The sequence below is a fragment of the Delphinapterus leucas genome, chromosome 14 (genome assembly GCF_059928025.1).
Source record: "Delphinapterus leucas isolate spDelLeu-1000000601 "Yukka" chromosome 14, BTC_Dleu_Yukka2, whole genome shotgun sequence".
Classification (NCBI taxonomy): Eukaryota; Metazoa; Chordata; class Mammalia; order Artiodactyla; family Monodontidae; genus Delphinapterus; species Delphinapterus leucas.
Window position 1 is genome coordinate 19,896,007 of NC_143142.1, and position 18,759 is coordinate 19,914,765.

An 18,759-nucleotide genomic window follows, 5' to 3' on the forward strand; every position below is an offset into this window, starting at 1 on the left:
CAACACTGATGCACAGGACCCACCCCCAGAGATGCTGAGGGCCCAGTTGGCCTGGGGTCCAGCCTGGACATCACTGAGAGTTTTTAAATCCCCCCAGAGATTCTTATGTGCAGCCAGGACTGGGCGAGGGCTGGGTCTGAGCCCGACACAGACAAGCGCCTGGGGAGTATCTGGAGGGGAAAGAAGAGAGGAAGGAAGGAAAAGACATAGGGAAGGACAGAGAGGAAATGAGAAAACTGTTCATTTTTTACGCTTTAATGGGTCCTTTTGGGGAGCCAAAGAGATTGGTTTTCTGTGTGCTCCTTGGAGGTGACATGGTTTCTTGTCCCACCTGCCATTTTATCAAATTAAATTGAAACCAAATTAGCACTGGGCCAAAGGGCCCCTCAGCAATTCCACGGTGCGGAGAAGCACCTGGTGCTGGCTGTGTGGCTTCGTGCAGGCGCAGAGGCCTTGGGACCTGGGCCTTCCTGGCGTGAGTTTACTCATCTGTGAAATGGGATTAGTACATTTTCTTGGACCACCTCACCATGTGGCTGAGGGGATGTGATGAGAAAATGAATACAAAGGAATTCTAAACAGGTCTTTCTCTAAGGCCTTCAGAAAAAATATAAGTGTTTCATAAAAGCTTTGTTGCACTTACAACTGCATTTATGGCTTCTGCTTCTCTCCTTTCCCTTATTTAAATCCGGTGTATTTAATCACCCATCTCTGCTGTCCCGTGGAGGTCCTGCCTTGATTGCAAGATGGTGTTTTCTTGGGAAAGTCATTGAATCCCTCAGTTTGCTCACCTGGAAAAAACAGATAAATTCACCATAATTCATCCGTGTAAATGACATTTATTTCACCTGTGCCAAGCCCTGCTGGGCTCCAGGGATACAGGGCATGTGCCTGCAGGGAGCTTGCAGCCCGACATGGGAGCTGACATGGGCGCTGACATGGGCAGGTAGAGTCCTGTGGTTCAGTGCTGGGGTCTTGCCTTCCAACTACATGGGTTTAGACTCTGGCTCTCCTGTATGACCAGCTATTTGAGCTTCGGTGTGTTTCTCTACCTCTGGGTGGCTCAGTTTGCTTATCTGTGAAACAGGTGAGAACAGTAGTCCTTAGAGTGTTTGTCTAAGGATAAAGTGAAATGGTCATCTGAAGTGCTGGGAACAGCTCCTGGCACCGAGGAAGCCTTCTGAAAACCTTGGCTAGTTATTATATGGCCATAAATGCAGGAGGGTGTAAGGAGCACAGAAGGACCTATAAAATGATGTCAAGCAGAGAGGAGAGGAGAGGAGAGGCATTCCAGATACAGGGGACCAGCCTGGCTAAGGCAGGTCTAGGGGCTACGAAGGATCTGGTATCCAGAGATGTTTGAGACAGCAGAGGTGGGCTGGGGCCCATCTGCGGAGCTCATGGAAGTCTTGGAAGGCTGAGAAACTGAGCTGTATTCTGTGGGCTAATTTTTGCCATTTCCACAGTCCAATTCTACTACCAGCTGCTTTTTATTTTCCCCTTTAAATTGGCTTGCCTTTTTCTCTTGGCTTCCTCTAAACAAAATAATGTCCGTGAAATTAGAAGTTGGATGTGCAAACCATATATTTATATATTTTTCTAATTCACATTTAAATAACTGCATAACCATTAGACATTTCCAAATTTGTTTGTCTACCTACAATCGTCTTATGAATACTACTCGGGAAAGACTTTGAAAGGCAAGATTTCTAAGCAAGGGTCAGATGTTTGTTGGGAGGGGAATAAAGAAAAGCAAGGTGCTCATCATTTCTTTCGACACCTTCTGTGGAATATCAACTGCAGCTCTCCTACCACCTTCTCCCCACTTCCAGGGTCCTGGTTGGCTGGGGTAAGGATGGGAAGGCGGGGGCGCCCTGCAGAGCAGTGGCAGCATATGCCTTGCTTAGGCGCACACTGCCTCCTGCTGGCCAAGAGAAGGTACACTTGCTGATGTGTGTCAGATTCAAATTTGCCTTCCATCCTCACCTCTGGCTCTCTAGACCCTGGTGAAAGCCATAATGAGGGTCCCTCGGGCTGTTTTTTTATCCCTTTTGAAAAGGTAAAACATTCACATGATTCAAAACCCAAAGGTACAAGAGGGTCTACTATGAAAGTCGTTTCCCACCCTTCCCCAGCAAACAGCCCCCTCCCTCAAGGCAAACGCTATACCAGTTTCTTAAGCATCCTTCCCAGACTCCTTTAAAATATTTCCAAAACCATAACAGAAATCTCATTCCACTAAAATAAAGCCACCCAGACTAAGCAACCGGTTTAATGCTGATTTTATCACATTCTCTGTCCTATGTGATTGGCAACAAAATGAAATAAATTGTTACCAAGAAATGTAAAATGTTTAGGAGACCAAAAAAAAAACTTTTATTGGAGTAAAATGGCTTTACAATATTGTGTTATTTTCTGCTGTGCAATGAAGCGAATCAGCTATATATGTGTGTATATATATATATATATATGTAAAATACCTATATTCCCTCCCTCTTGGACCTCCCTCCCACACCACCCCCCATCCCACCCATCCAGGTCATCACAGAGCACTGAACTGAGCTCCCTGTGCTATACAGCAGGTTCCCACTAGCTATCTATTTTATACATGGTAGTGTATTTATGTCAAACCTAATCTCCCAGTTCGTCCCACCCTCCCCTTCCCCCGTGTATCCACATGTCCTTCTCTGTGTCTACGTCTCTATTCCTGACCTACAAATAGGTTCACCTGTACCATTTTTCTAGATTCCACATATATGTGTTAATATACAGTATTTGTTTTTCTCTTTCTGGCTTACTTCACTCTGTATGACAGACTCTAGGTCCGTCTACATCTCTGCAGATGACCCAGTTTCATTCCTTTTTATGGCTGAGTAATATTCCACTGTATATATGTACCACATCTTCTTTATTCATTCATCTATCAGTGGGCATTTAGGTTGTTTCCGTGTCCTGGTTATTGTAAATAGTGCTGCACTGAACATTGGGGTGCATGTGTCTTTTTGAATTATGGTTTTCTCAGGGTATATGCCCAGAAGTGGGATTACTGGGTGATATGGTAGTTCCATTTTTCGTTTTTTAAGGAACCTCCATACTGTTCTCCATAGTGGCTGTATCAATTTACATTCCCACCAACAGTGCAAGAGGGTTCCCTTTTCTGCACACCCTCTCCAGCATTTATTGTTTGTAGATTTTTTTGATGATGGCCATTCTGACTGGTGTGAGGTGATACCTCATTGTAGTTTTGATTTGCATTTCTCTAATAATTAGTGATGTTGAGCATCTTTTCATGTGCCTCTTGGCCATCTGTATGTCTTCTTTGGTGAAATGTCTATTTAGATCTTCCACCCATTTTTTAATTGGGTTGTTTGTTGTTTTGATATGGAGCTCCATGAGCTGCCTGTATATTTTGGAGATTAATCCTTTTTCCATTGCTTCATTTGCAAATACTTTCTCCCATTCTGAGGGTTGTCTTTTCGTCTTGTTTATGGTTTCCTTTGCTGTGCAAAAGCTTTTAAGTTTAATTAGGTTCCATTTGTTTATTTTTGTTTTTATTTTCGTTATTCAAATGAACTTTAGGTATGACATCATGAGAACAAAAGGCATGTCAGGATACAGGGTGGCAGTGAAACAGGGCTTCCTCATCCTGCAGGCTTTACTTGTAATTTTAAATTTGCATTTTCTGAGGTAAGACTGAACCTGGGCACACTTTTTTTTTAATTGAAGTATAGTTGATTTACAATGTTGTATTCATTTCAGGTGAACAGCGATTGATTCAGTTGTATTTTTTTTTCTTTTCCCTTTTAGGTTATTACAAAATATTGAGTATAGTTCCCTGTGCTATACAAGTAGGTCCTTGTCTGGGTACACTTTTTGGACACATGTATATGCGGCTTTCATGGGACATCGTATGAAATAGTGGTTCCTATCTCAGGTTTTGGCTTGGCAGACTTAGGTTTGAGTCCTGAATCTGATTCCTACGTGACCTTGGACAGGTGGCTCCTCCTGGCTGAGCCTCCGTTTCCTTATCTGTAACATGGGGATGGTTGTAAGTCTTAGCTTGCGGGGGTTTTTGTTGAGTGCTTAATACTCAGTAGGCAGTGTTGTTGTTCAAAAGCTACATGAGGTCTTGGTAAACCTTTTGTCCCAAAACACCCATGGGACCGGTGTTTTTACAGCTCTGATACAGGGCAGAGTTGAAAGAGGAATTCAGAAGTGGAAGCGGTGGATGGCGTGCCCACAAATGCTTGCTCAGGCACTGGACAGGTCTCGGGATGTGCCTGGAGCAGGGTCAAGGTGGGGGAGGGGAGGAAAGTAGAACCCAGCTGGTCAAGGTCATGGGTTGACATTGAAGTGGCTTATCAGGCATGTAGGGGCATCGTGGTATCAGGCTTGATTCTGGTGACCTGCATATCTAAGAAGAATGGAGGGTGTGGGCAACAGAGGTCCAGGAGGCAGGTGGGGCAGAAATCATTGGGGGCAGCTCCCATCACTTAGGGCTTTCAAATTAACCTCTGGGAGCAAGTCCTAAAAGCAGCCAGGGCCAGAGGAGTCCCGCTTCTAAGGCTGGTACAGGTAAGAATCCATTTGGGGTCAGGGTCCCAGGCAGAGACAGGATCAGAGCCACAGTCTGCCTTGTGTGGGAGCTGAGGCTGAGACCCGGACAACCGCTCTGGGCTGCTGCCTATTCACCCAGCACACACTCAGTACTGTGCCAAGAGCTGGGGACACAGCTGTAAGCAGGCACACGTGCTCCCCAGCCTCAGGGAGGCTCTGGTGTCGTGCAGACATGCCAGGACATTGGGGCACGAGTGCTGAGCTCTGTATGAGGGGTGAGCACAGAGGGGCTCCCAGTCCGGACTCAAGTGGGGAGGGGGGAGCTCTATGCGTGAGCGAATCTTGAAAGACTGAGAGTAAAAGATGGGAGGGGTTACCCAGGTTTAGAGAGGGAAGGCTAAGGAAGGATACAGGGTCCAGGGAACAGCATGTCGAAAGCCCCAGAGATGGGCAAGGGCCACATTTTTTGGCAAGATTGACAAGTAATTCAGTCTGGCTGGAGGGTAAAATATTTGGGTTGGAATATTGGGTTGGAGAGATAAGGCTGTGAGGAGGGGAGGGGATGAAAACATAGATACAGCCTTGACACTGGGATCAGAAACTTGTACTTTACCTAAGGTAAGGTAGCTTTTTTTTTTTTTTTTTTTTTTGCGGCACGCGGGCCTCTCACTGTCGTGGCCTCTCCCGTTGCGGAGCACAGGCTCCGGACACGCAGGCTCAGTGGCCATGGCTCACGGGCCCAGCCACTCCGCGGCATGTAGGATCTTCCCGGACCGGGGCACGATCCCGTGTCCCCTGCATCAGGAGGCGGACTCTCAACCACTGCGCCACCAGGGAAGCCCAGCTTTTTTAAAAATTGAGATGAAATTCACATAACACGATGTGAACCGTTTTATCGTATACAATTCAGTGGTATTTAGTGCATTCACAATGCTGTGTAACTACCACATTTTCATCATCCCCGAAACAAACCCATATCTATTAAGCAATCCCACTCCATCCTCCTCGCCTGTCTCCCTAGCCCTTGGCAATCACCAAGTTGCTTTGTGTTTCTGTGGATTTACCTCTTCTGGATATTTCTTATAAATGGAATCACACAACACGTAGCCTTCTTTAAACTGTCTCTTTTGTAAGGCTCATCCATGTCGTAGCGTGTGTCAGTACTTCATTCCTTTTCATGGCTGAATAAGACTCCATGGTATGAATAGACCATGTTTGCTCATCTATTGTACTGTCAAGTGAAGGGTCCAGCTTTGTGTTTCGGAAGGATTTCCCTGAGTGCTGATGGGAGAGGGATTGGGACCAGGGAAGGATGGAGGCAGTAAGCCGTGAGGTCCTGCCCCACAATCCAGCTGAAAGATGGAGAAAAGCCTATGGCAGAGACCAAGGGAAAAGGGGTGGCTCGTGGTGTAGGAGGAGACACAGAGGCTGAGGTCTTCTGGCAGGAGCTCAAGACCCTGTGCCCAAGGAAAGCCTTTCCCTCTGGCAGTTAAGAGGGGCTGGCACATGCAGGGGCTGGCCTTGGGGAGCTGTCTTCCCGTGGAATTCTCCCTGTGGGGGACCTGCTCCACCCAATTCCAGGCAGATCAAACCCACCTGCCTGCTGGAACCACTCCATTTCCCATTAGTTCTGGAGTAAAACTGACACCCTGATTTCTTGGCGCCTCCTCAGATGGTATCTGGCTGACATCTCTCTTCCGTCCTCGGCAGAAAACCCTGCTCTGCCCTTTGGCCAGTCTCTCTGCCTCAATAAGTCTCTGCATTTTCCTCTCAGCTGCTGAGGGTGGCCCAGCGGCAGGGACCCTGGAGGTACTCAGTATATCAAACACAGCTGGATGGGCCAGCAAAAACGCAGGCTCGTCTTTGGATCGGAACAGAAAATGGAGTATCAGCATTTGTATATATCATGGGAACCAGCCTCTCAAAAAGATGGATCCAGAAGGATACAGGAGAGAGTAACTTTATTCTTTCTCCCACTGCCCTTCCCGTACCTTCTCCATTTTTTTTTTTTTTGCTTCTCAGGCTGAAAGTTTTGTTTTCATGGGTCTTCTGGTCCCAAGAAGTGTAGTTCAGTCTGATAATCATACAGCTCTAAACATTATTCGTTTTCAAAAGCTCGCCCCTCCCTCAGCAGGGCTTCTTGGGCTGGGAATTCTGCAATGAGAAAGGGCCTTGTGCACTGCTGCTTTCTCACAGGACAGTCTAATGTCACTGCACTGTTATATTATGGAAGATGTAGAATGCTGATTTTTTTTTTCCTCTCCCTTACGGGGCATGCTTGATATGGGCAGAGCCTGGATGCACTTGACCTTCGCCTCTGCTGGATTCCATCGCCCTTTCAGAGTGGGACCATTTTTAAGGAGATGCACAGTGGCTGCCTTCATTAGGGTTCACATCTAGACCTAGGAAACATCCCCATTCTCATCAGTGATGGGTAGCTCACTCCCAGCACCCCCCTTTCTCCCTTTGCTCTGCCCCCAGGTAGGCGGGCAGCTCCAGGCTAATTTTTCTCATTACTCTTTTCTTGGTGAACATCAAATGCAGTCACTGTCAAGCCACCAAGACTTTCTTCGAAGCCCTCTTCACCAGATGAGGGTGATACACCTTCTCCCCTCCCCTTGGTTCCCCTCCCACAGTGACCTGCCCCTTAAGGCAGCCTTTCCTGCAAGCCTCTTTGATCGCCCAGTGAATTCCTTGCCTTCATTAAGCTAGAAGTGGGTGAAGGGCTCAGATTGAAAGAGCTGCATAGACGGTGGTAGCAGATGCCATTGGTGCCTTAGCCAAGCCCTGTAGCCCTTGCCACTGTGTACTCATGATGGCTTCCTACTGCAACCCTCTTCACCTGAAGGCTTTCTCTGGTACCACGTGGGCAAGTCAGAAGTGCTGGAGATTTAGTAGCCCTAGTAGCAGTCCTCGGCCAATGAGGGATGCGAGCTGGAAGATAAATACCCCAGATCCCTCTCCCCCAAGGTATGTTCTGCACCATCTCTCACAGTTCCTGCAGGACTGAGCCCACTGCCCACAGTGAAACTTGCCCATCTATGCACCATGCACTGGCTCATTCCCTTCCTTCTGTGTCACTTCCCCACCGGTGCTGCCTGGGGTGGCCTCCCAGATAAGCCAGACTCCAAGAGACACATCTTTGCTCAGGCTCAGCTTCTGGAGAGCCCAGTCTTTTTTTTAAATAAATTTATTTATTTATTTTTGGCTACATTGGGTCTTCGTTCCTGTGCACGGGCTTTCTCTAGTTGAGGCGAGCGGGAGCTACTCTTCTTACGGTGCGCGGGCTTCTCATTGCAGTGGCTTCTCTTGTTGTGGAGCATGGGCTTTAGGCGCACGGGCTTCAGTAGTTGTGGCACGTGGGCTCTAGAGCGCAGGCTCAGTAGTTGTGGCGCACGGGCTTAGTTGCTCCGCGGCATGTGGGATCTTCCCGGACCAGGGTTCAAACCCGTGTCCCTTGCATTGGCAAGTGGATTCTTACCCACTGTGCCACCAGGGAAGTCCCGAGAACCCAGTCTTAAACAATGGCCACGTCTATCCCTTTAGAAACTAGGAATGCTTAGTCCCTGTTGGCTTATTCTTAGCTTAGGGGACTTTGAAATTCCAGGATGACAGGAGAAGTTGCATCTAATAGTTTGTTGCACACAGTTTACAAAATGCATTCCCATAAATAAGGGTTTCTCAGCCTTAGCACTGTTGACATTTTGGACCAGATAATTGTGGTCCAAATTCTTTATTTGGGAGAAGGCTATCTTGTGCATTGTAGGATGTTTAACAGTCTCCCTGACATGGACTCACCAGTGGCATACCTCCCCCGCCCCCACTGGGACAACCATGTCTCTAGACATTGCCAACTGTCTCCAAGGGGCAAAACCACCTCTAGCTGAGAATCACAGACATCTGATGTCATTTGGTATAAATGGCAATCCAAAAAGAGAATGATGGTGATGGCGGTGGTGATGGTGGTGGTGATGGTGGTGATGATGCACATAGTAACATTACAACATGACGTAACATTCAAATGACTTGACCAGACTTGTTCAGGTGCTACCAGTGAACCTAGAATCTGATCCCAGATCTTCTGCCTGCCTTACCTCACTCTGAAAGCCCATGACATAGACTGGAAATATCAAGCCCTATTCACAGACAAGGAACTTCAGAGAAAACACATGCCCTCCATGAAAGTGTCGAACCAAGAATGAAACCAGAGCTTTCTGATTTCCAAGGCTGTGTGCTCCTTCCTGTTTTAGAAAGAACAGAGAGCTGTGCTAGGGTTTTCACATGAAAGCTGTTTGCACCCTTGAAGATGCTTCTACTGCATTGAGATCATTGAAATGAATGATAGAATAAAGCCAAGTTGTGCACGTCTGCAACCCACTGTTACCAGCAGATCAGCTGTGAAGTTGGCTTATGGAATATATCTGCCATCTACCACGTTTCACACTAGCCTAATCCAGCACTTTCATGAGCTATTGATGTTTTCATGGTACTAGAGTTAAGAGGCTCTTCCATAGTTCAAAAGCTGACATCAGCCCTACTATTTCTGTTGTCAAATAGGGTCTCCAGCAGACTCTTTCATAGCACAGCATTTATTGAGCACCTACTGTGTGCAAGAGAAGGTGGCGACTCCAGAATGTCAATGTAATAGGGGTTTAGAGGCTGTCGCCTGGTTGTAAACTGGCGGGGAGTAGGTGGAGTCTCGGAGCTTAGTCTGGAAGCCCTGTGTGCAAAGCAAGCGCACAGCTTTTGTTAGGAGAGGATGTTTGGGGGTGGTGCCGGGGAAGCTGATGGAGGTTATGGGGACAGTTAGAATCTCCCTAAGCCACCTGTTGGGACAACTTGACATGAGGAATTACGGTAGATAAAATATGTCCCCTGTCCTCTGGAAAGAGACCTTCAGCAGTGTGCCTTGTGTTTCTGTTGCTTTGTTCTTACTACTTGAAGCACCAACAACATGGGTGGTTTCCACATCTCCTCCCTGCTCCTGGAGTGGCAGCAAACACCGCCCTTGGGCAGTGGATGAAGCAGGGGCGTGGGGAGGTGGGGACGCCTCTCCTCTGGCAGTGAATTGCTCAGTCAGGATGCTCCTGTTTAAAATCCTTTACTGTCTCCCATCCCCAGCAAGATGACATCCAAGTGACCTAAACTTGTCTCTCTAAACCCTTCATGGTCTGACTCCTGCTTCCATGTCTATACCCAGAGCCGGGCACACTGACCACCAGGCAAGTTCCTTCAGGAGTTGTGACCCCTCTTTCTTCTTCCCTCTGCCTCAGGCACTGCCCTCTCCCCCCCACCTCCTGTTTATCTGCCTAGTGGTCCCCTCCTCTTTCTTGAGGATCACTTCCTCCAGGGAGGCCTCTCTGATGCCCCCCATCTGAGTTAGACACACTTCTCTGTACCTACCTTGACTGTAACTCCTACCACAATCCCTGGCTTTCTCGTCTAAACAGACCTCTGCTCTGTGACTCCTCGTGTCCTCTGAGTACAGCACGGTGCCTGGCACATAGTAGGTGCTTGGAAATATTAGGGAGGGGATACAAGTAAAGGAGAAAGACATAAGAGAAAAAGGGAAGAAAGAGAGAAGCGGAGAAGGAGAAAGGAAGGAAAGAGGCGTAAGTTAATATCTGTCCGTGATTGATGCAGCCGAAGTTGAACTGTCTGGCGTTCCTACAATCACAGATCAATTTTATCCAGCACACCTAACATAGCACAGGTTTCTTTGCCGTACTGAAGTGCTTTCTGTATTATTAACTGTCCATCGCTGTCCAAATATTTAGTGTCAAGGTACTCTATTGTGTTTGGGTCTTTAAAAATGTGTCATCCTCTGATGCTATGAATAGTGATGGCAGGTTGGAGCATATTTCATGAATAAGTGCCTCCATCCCATTCTATGTTCCGTCCCCTAAACATAATAGATTAGCTGGTTGATTTTGAGGAATTTGCCAACGATAAGTGGAAGGATCATTTCACCTTGTATAAGAATGCAAGTTATCATTAGCAAGAAGTCAGCTTGCTCTGCATCACAGAAAAATGGGAGACCCATGTCACACCCCCAGCAGGTGGCTCAATGCCCAGCACTTAGTTTCACCCAGGAAAAAAAGTTGTTAATGACAGAGGTATTGAAGGCAATTCTGCAGACAATGCAGCACTTGACTCTGCAGTGAGCTCCATGCTGGGAAGGTCGTTTCATGAATGAGTCTTCAAAGGCCCAATCCATCCACAGATCTGTGTGCGATGCTTTTAGAAGGATCAGCACATCCTGTTCACAGGTTCAGTCAATGCCTTCCTCACCCCCAGTTCCTAGCTTGGGATCTGACGCATAGTATATCTCAAGGAAATGAGTGTTGCTTGAAAAAAGAAATCAAAGGCTTGTTGAATGCCTGTTAACTTGGCTTCACAAGACCCCTCCTCTTCTCTCTGCCCCCCAAGCCTGAACCTAAGCAACAGCGACATCCTGACCATCTACGACGGTGATGAGGTCATGCCCCACATCTTGGGGCAGTACCTTGGAAACAGCGGACCCCAGAAGCTGTACTCGTCCACGCCGGACCTAACCATCCAGTTCCACTCAGACCCTGCCGGGCTCATCTTTGGGAAGGGCCAGGGATTCATCATGAACTACATAGGTAAGTATTCTAGCCAGTCATTTTTTCTCCTTGGGTTTAGGTGCAAGTTAAGACAATTTCTTCTAGATATGTCTTTTGGGGAGGGTTGTGCTACATGAGTTTTTTAATATATTGACACGGTAAATATACGTCGTTTTTTTTAAGAGGTTGGTCTCTCTAGTCGGAAGGACAAGGGTTCAAATCTTAGGATTATCATTGATGACTGTGTGACCTTGGGCAAGTCACTTAACCTCTCCGAGCCTCTTTTTTGTCATCTGTAAAATGGAAATAGTGATACCTCCTCCACAGGGTTGACATCAGGACTTAGTAGATAACGTCTCATAACTTTAAGATTCGTGATTTTTCATTTGCAGTCAGCTGTGACTTTATGTCATCAACACACTCTCCCACATTTGCAATTTCTCAAAGCATTACCTACGCCATCTTGCCTGAACTGAAGCTTGGCTCTCCCCTAAGGGCTCTTCTTCTCCTGCAGCCCCATCCAACCAAGACAGCCCTTTGTCTCCTACCTCCCATACTTTATTTTTTTTAATTTTTATTGGAGTATAGTTGATTTACAATGTTATATTAGTTTCAGGTGTACAGCAAAGTGAATTAGTTACACATATACATATATCCACTCTTTTTTAGATTCCTTTCCCATATAGGCCATTACAGAGTACTGAGTAAAATTCCCTGTGATATATAGTAGGTCCTTATTAGTTATCAATTTTATATATAGTAGTGTGTATATGTCAATCCCAATCTCCAATTTATCCCTTCCCCACTCCCACCCTGGTAACCATAAGTTTGTTTCCTACATCTGTAACTCTATTTCTGTTTTGTAGATAAGTTCATTTGTACCCTTTTTTTAGATTCCACATACAAGCAACATCATGTGGTATATGTCTTTCTGTGTCTGACTTACTTCATTCCATATGACAGTCTCTAGGTCCATCCATGTTGCTGCACATGGCATTATTTCATTCTTCTTTATGGCTGAGTAATATTCCATTGTATATAGGTACCACATCTTCTTTATCCATTCCTCTCTCTTTTTTTTTTGCTGTACGCGGCCTCTCACTGTTGTGGCCTCTCCCGTTGTGGAGCACAGGCTCCGGACACACAGGCTCAGCAGCTGGGCTCATGGGCCCAGCTGCTCTGCGGCATGTGGGATCTTCTCGGACCGGGGCACGAACCCGTGTCCCCTGCATCGGCAGGCGGACTCTCAACCACTGCGCCACCAGGGAAGCCCTATCCATTCCTCTCTTGATGGACATTTAGTTTGCTTCCACATCTTGGCTATTGTAAATAGTGCTGCTATTGGTGTTGGGGTGCACGTATCTTTTCGAATTATGGTTTTCTCCAGATATATGCCCAGGAGTGGTATTACTGGATCATATGATAGCTCTATTTTTAGTTTTTTAAGGAACCTCCATACTCTTCTCCCGTACTTTATATTCTTTCTTGCTGCTCAGTGTGTCTTCCAAACCTTTTCTCTTCCCATCACCTTTAAAAAAAATCCTGCTATAAAGTTCAAACTAAGTTCACACGTGAGCATCCAGTACCCCCTTCTTAATTATTTCATCCACCCACACCCTTCCCTCCTCACTCCTCACTCTGAAACTCCCTCTTATTCATTCCTGGCTCCATCCCCCTCCTCTGCTCAAGCTCTAAACCTTGGAGGGTCCCATCCTGGACCCTGTCCTGCCTTCTATCTGTGTGCTGTCATCCAGGCCCATGGTTTTATCTGTATTCCATTGACCCCTAGTTTGTACCTACAGCCTTGACCTCTCCCATGAACTCCAGATCTCTCCAGCTCCCTGCTCACTGCGCTCTTGCATGTCTCACTGGCAGCTCAGGTTTAGCACGGACAGAACAGAGCGACCTCTTTGCCTCCCTTCCCTCACCACCTCTCACTGCTCCTGCTGTCTACCCAGCCCAGGAGGCGGGACCACAACTCTCCTGGTTTCTCAGGCTGCTTCCCCTGTATCCAGTCCATCCTCTCAACTCTACTGCCACAATATATCTCAGATCCAAGTACTCTTCTCCATCTATCCACGTCCATCACCCTAGTCCAAGCTGCTATCCTCGCCAGCAGTCACGGGACCAGAACACTGTGAAGCCCCACTGATCCCAGCCCTGGAAGGGACTTGAACTGACAGAGTGTCTGGTCCAGCCCTGTCTCGTCACAGCACAAGAAGCCCTGGACCACCAAGGATGAGGGACTTGATCATCAGGGGCGGACCTGAGGCTCACACCCAGGCTTCCTGGCTCCCAGCTCTTAGGGTTTCTCTACCCCCAATATTTTTGGCAATAGCAGAGAACCTGGGAGACGCAAAGAGGTAGAGAAGACCTAACTTCTTTTGGCATCCAGGATGGTGGGTGCTTGCCTCCTGAGGATTTCAATGGGCAGGATTCAGCCAGCAGTTAGGGGACTTGTTTGCACCCCCCAGGGAAGAGGTTGACATCTTGATTTCCAAGATGGAACCGGGAAAAGGAGGACTGATCCTGCCAAGCCTCTCTGCCACCACCAAAGTCCCTCTGGCTTGAGCACGATTCCGTGTCTTTGGTTCTTCCCCTTGGCTTGAAGATTTGCCCATCTCTAGCTAATACAAAGTGTTCTCTTTGTATCTCCTACTGCCTCCAGAATACAAGCTAGTTCCCTGACCATTGGCCGTCTCAAGGAGCCTCATGCATATGAAAATAAGTCCCTTGCTTTTTTTTTTTATTTCCGGCTGGTGGACACTTCCCATCCCCGCTCTGCTCTGCAGGTACCTCTCGGAGAAGCAATCACAAGTATTGATCTTTTTTTTTTATGTTACTCAGGGGCCTTTTTACCCTTGATGGTGACGCTGGGTATTTTCAGGGTGTTACTGCTGCCACTTTCCATGCGTTCTTTACTGGGTGATGCCCTGGGCAGAGGCTGTCCAGGCGACGTGCCCTCCAGAGTCAGCTGCCTTTGGAGGGAAAGTTTCTGGTGACTTGGCTTCAGTCTGTCTCCTTAGACCTTTCCTCCCCGCCTCCCTCCCTACTGGAAGATGAGGTCATAGTTTTGCTCATTTGTCTCCTCTGGTGCCCGAGTCAGTCTTGCAAAACTGCATTCAGCTTGATGGAAGAAATATGACTCTATCCAAGGCTGCCCAAGGTTGACCAGAAAGCCTGGCCATTGTTCAGTTTGGCAATATTTTGAAGAGGAGTGCTCTCGTTCATTGAAGCTGAAACTTAGATTCGTGTGACAATTTGCGGTTGGCAAGCACTCTTACATATATTATTTTATTTCATCTTCAAACGCATTATCTCCATTTTCCAGAGAGTCTGGTTCACAAACTTTCATGCTAGGCCCTGTCCTAGGCATCAGGATACAGGAATGAATAGAATTCTCTCCCTGCCCTTGAGCCAGTTAGTGAAAATGGAAGAGTCCCATTAACAGACAATATCAGGATCATACGCTGATGAGCACAGGATTTCAGAGAGTGCTTCCCAGGGGTACACAGCCTGGCTAATATGGGCAACACAAAGAGAGAGAACAGCTCAACTTTTTTCTTATTTCTCTTAAAGAAACACAGGTTAATTTCACAGAAAAGGAAAGTGGGCCTTTGTATGTCAATGTTGATGTCAATCAATTGCCCATGACTACCTGGGTTGAAGACCATGTTGTTTTCAGAGGAGGCCATGCCTGAAGTCAGTGGAAAAGAATGCCGTGATTGATTAGTGATGTCTGTCATGGGCATGGGAGAGGTATTTGCTACCCTGGGTCTAGATTTAACAAGACACAGATGCAACTCCCATCCAGTAGAGGGATCAGATGGAAGGGTTAGGGGTTTCTGTTGTTATCTAGAGAATTCGTTTTTTCTTTTTCGGCTGCGTTGGGTCTTCGTTGCTGCGTACGGGCTTTCTCTAGTTGCGGCAAGCGGGGGCTACTCTTTGTTGCAGTGCGCGGGCTTCTCACTGTGGTGGCTTCTCTTGTGCTGGAGCACGGGCTCTAGGCACACGGGCTTCAGTAGTTGTGGCTTGTGGGCCCTAGAGCGCAAGCTCAGTAGCTATGGCACAGAGGCTTAATTGCTTTGCGGCACGTGGGATCTTCCTGGACCCGGGCTCAAACCCGTGTCCCCTGCATTGGCAGGTGGATTCTTAACCACTGCGCCACCAGGGAAGCCCCTCATCTAGAGAATACTAAAGCTCCTACACTGATCTCAAGGCCTGACCCCAGCTCTGGAAAGTGGCCGAGGCTTATCCGCTCTGGCTGCTGTCAGAGCCTTCCATAGGAACACTGGGCTTACATGGTTCTGACTTCCCATGATTCTCCTTTGCACAGACAGAAGCAAAGACCCATTCTTCTCACTGCTTCTTATGTTTTGCTGTTGTCTGTGGTCAAGTGCATGGGAGGGAAGGGAATTAAAAAGCAGAGATAAGTAAGCAGTGTTTTTCAAAGAGATATTGGTCACTTGTATGTTTATTCCTCTAATCCCAGGATAATAAAAAGTTCCACATTGTAGGTCAACTCCAATCAAATGACAGTGGCTCCCTGGAATGTTGTGTTGAGAAGGATTGGGAGGTTTCAGCTTGATTCAAAGAAAGAGATTGCTATGGTTGATTAGTGATGTCTGCCATGAGCATAAGACTGGGAAGTGGTGGTATGTATTCAGTACATTTAGCTATTTCTTTTGCCCAGAAGTTGGACCGTGGTGCTGATCTTTACTGTGAGCATGGAACCATGACTTCAGATCTCTATATTCCTGGTGCCTGGCACATAGTAGGCACTCACATCTTAGTCAAACAAATCAATGAATCCATATAACTTGTCTTAGTGTTATTTTTATATCCTGCACATTAATTAGTTTTCATCTTGCCTCTAGGGATAGACAGGGTCATGATTCTTGTCTCCATTCTCTGATTGAGGACAGTGAGGCTCAGAGACGTTTATTGACATGACTGGAGTCACACAGCTTCTAAAATAAAGAAAGAAGATTAGAAGGGAAGTTCTCTGACTCCTGGGCCAGTTTTCTCATTCTAAGCAAAGTTAACAAAGGTTCATAGGAACAGATAATTCCAGAAGCTCTGCCTAGGGTGTTTGGTGAACATGCAGACTCCTGAATCAGGGTCTCTGGGGGTAGAGTCTGGGAACTGAAGAACAGAAGGTTAAGTGACTTAGCCAAAACCACCCAGTTAGTAGACAGTGGGGCCAAGGTTTGAATCAAGGCTCTGCTGCACGGTGGCAGCCGCTGAGAATGACAGATGTGATGAATGCTACGGAGGAGATGGGAGGGCCCATGGAAATGTATAGCCATGCCGGCTCATCTTGAAAAGTCAGACAAGCAAACCTTTCTCAGTCCCAAAGCATTTGGCACAAGGCAGACCACATATCAAGTATTTGCCCCCATTTCTCCTCTTTCATCCAGAGTTTGAACATTTGCAGCTGTGTCCCAAATCCAGGGCTTGGCTGATTTTTCAAAGGCCTAAAAATAGAGGCTCCTGTCCCCCACCAAGCAATTCTAGAAGCCATTTCCCGCTCCCCTTCTTCTTGCAGACACCCAGGAGATCTCCTTCCCCCAAATAAAATCATGATGAAATCCCTGGAAAAGCCATTGCTTGTTTCTCAGAATGACTTTCCTGCAGACAATGGAGGTGCTTTGCTTTCCCCAGAAGCACATTAGAACCGCAAATTAATTATATGGCATAATTAGCCCTCTTCTCAAACTCTGCGCAGTGGGCACTTGGAAGCGAGAGTGATAATAGTGGGCTTTGGATTGCTACCTTAGCGACAAAGGTTTGCAGGAGGAAAACAGAATTATTCCAGAGGAAGATTCTGTGACGATAAGCTGTGTGTAGATTTTCCGGAGTGTGGTTAATGTTCACTGATGGTAGGCAATGTGATTTGAAGAATGCAGCCAATAATTATTTCTATCTTAACAGTTACGTGTTTATCTTAGTCTGCATTACAGAAATGTATGTGCCTAATCTATCAAACCCATAGATTTATGGACATTCTTAGGATAAGGCTGAGTATGGTAGCAACCTATTGCTACATAACAGATGACGCCCCGCAAAATTAGCAATAAACGTGTACTATCTCACAGTTTCTGTGAGTCAGGAATTCAGGAGTTAATACTGGGCGGTCCTGATTTGGGGCCTGTCATGAGGTTATAGTCAAGATATCAGCTGGGGCTGCAGTCCTCTGATGGCTTAGCTGGAGGTTCCACATCCAAAATGAAAAGAAATCATTGTAAAATCCCCCTAGGGAAGAGTTCTTGCAGGTTAAGGGATTTCAGAAGTTGTGTTGCTTACTTCTGGGGCTTTTTCTTCTATTTTCTCTTTCCTCTGACATTCATAAAAGGAACCCCCAACAACAAGGCCACCTCCCCATCTAAGGATGATGTTTTTGTTTTAAAGAGGTGTCAAGGAACGACTCCTGCTCAGATTTGCCCGAGATCCAGAATGGTTGGAAAACCACTTCTCATACGGAGCTCGTGAGGGGAGCCAGAATCACCTACCAGTGTGACCCCGGCTATGACATCGTGGGGAGCGACACCCTCACCTGCCAGTGGGACCTCAGCTGGAGCAGCGATCCCCCATTTTGTGAGAAAAGTAAGAGTAGTCTTGTTGTTTTCCTCTAGGTCATTGGATGGAAAATCCCTCCCATGGGGTATTTTTTGCATGGATGCAGAGGAGCTATTCAGTGTAGAATCTGGCCTCTCTTCTACTCCACCAACACACCGGTGCTGTTCACCAATGTCATTTTGTAGCCCAAGGGCAAGGATCTCAGACTCAGGTGGTTTCAAAAGCCTGGCAGATAATGGAAATAAGTAAAGCAGGCTGAGTGTGAGACATTAGGGAATGGTGTGGACTGTGGTCAGCAGGAATATATGTAGCCTGTGTAAAAACATCATTCAAATTCAAGTCGTTAAAATACCTGCAGAAGCCAAGCAAAACAAATCTAAGTTGGCCCTAGGAGCCCCAGTTCAAAATCCCTATGGTAGGTAGCCAACTTTTTTTTTTTAAGGCACGTTTTATTTTCTCAACATTTCCAAAATGGAAATAGTTTGATCGATGATAATTTTTTAAAAGAAGTAGCTTGAATTTTCTGGCAATGCCTTAGTGAAGGTATCTAGAGAAACAAGAAAACTTCTCCTTGTTTCTAAACCTTCAGTGGTCTTTCTCTTGCATTTACATTGAAGTAGACACTGGTAGGTAGCTAACTTTATCCAGACAGCATCCAGCCCAGTCTCCTGGTTCCTTCTGCCTGCTCCCCTAAGTGCTGGCCTGAGTGCAGGCCAAGTGTGTCTAGTGATAGCTGAGTTTAGCGTCTTGAAGAGGGGTAGCGACCGGAAGTGCCTCTAATGGTTTCTACCCTGATGTCTTAGTATCGGGGTGGGGGGAGCTAAATTTGGCTTCTCCCCTCATCCATTTGCTTCCCACCTCCTACATAAAGCTCTAGTCTGCAACCTTCTTCCTGGGAATCCTTGGATCCTTGGTGATACTTTGGTAGATCTGTTCAGCATGACTTAAATCACCAATTGCCCAAGAAGAAATATTAAGTGCAGCAGAGAAAGAGGCTGTGAGGGAAGGAGGGCGTGGGGGGGCTACATACAATTCC

General features: G+C 46.8%; 1 protein-coding gene across 1 annotated transcript in view; it reads left to right on the forward strand.

The window, feature by feature from the left end:
- Window positions 1–18,759, forward strand: part of SEZ6L (seizure related 6 homolog like) — a 198,166-nt gene that overhangs the window by 153,004 nt on the left and 26,403 nt on the right. Inside the window, exons 13-14 of the mRNA XM_089895386.1 lie at window positions 10,987–11,183; window positions 17,556–17,750. Of these exons, the coding sequence (XP_089751512.1) occupies window positions 10,987–11,183; window positions 17,556–17,750 (392 nt within the window). The remainder of the gene's footprint in view (window positions 1–10,986; window positions 11,184–17,555; window positions 17,751–18,759) is intronic.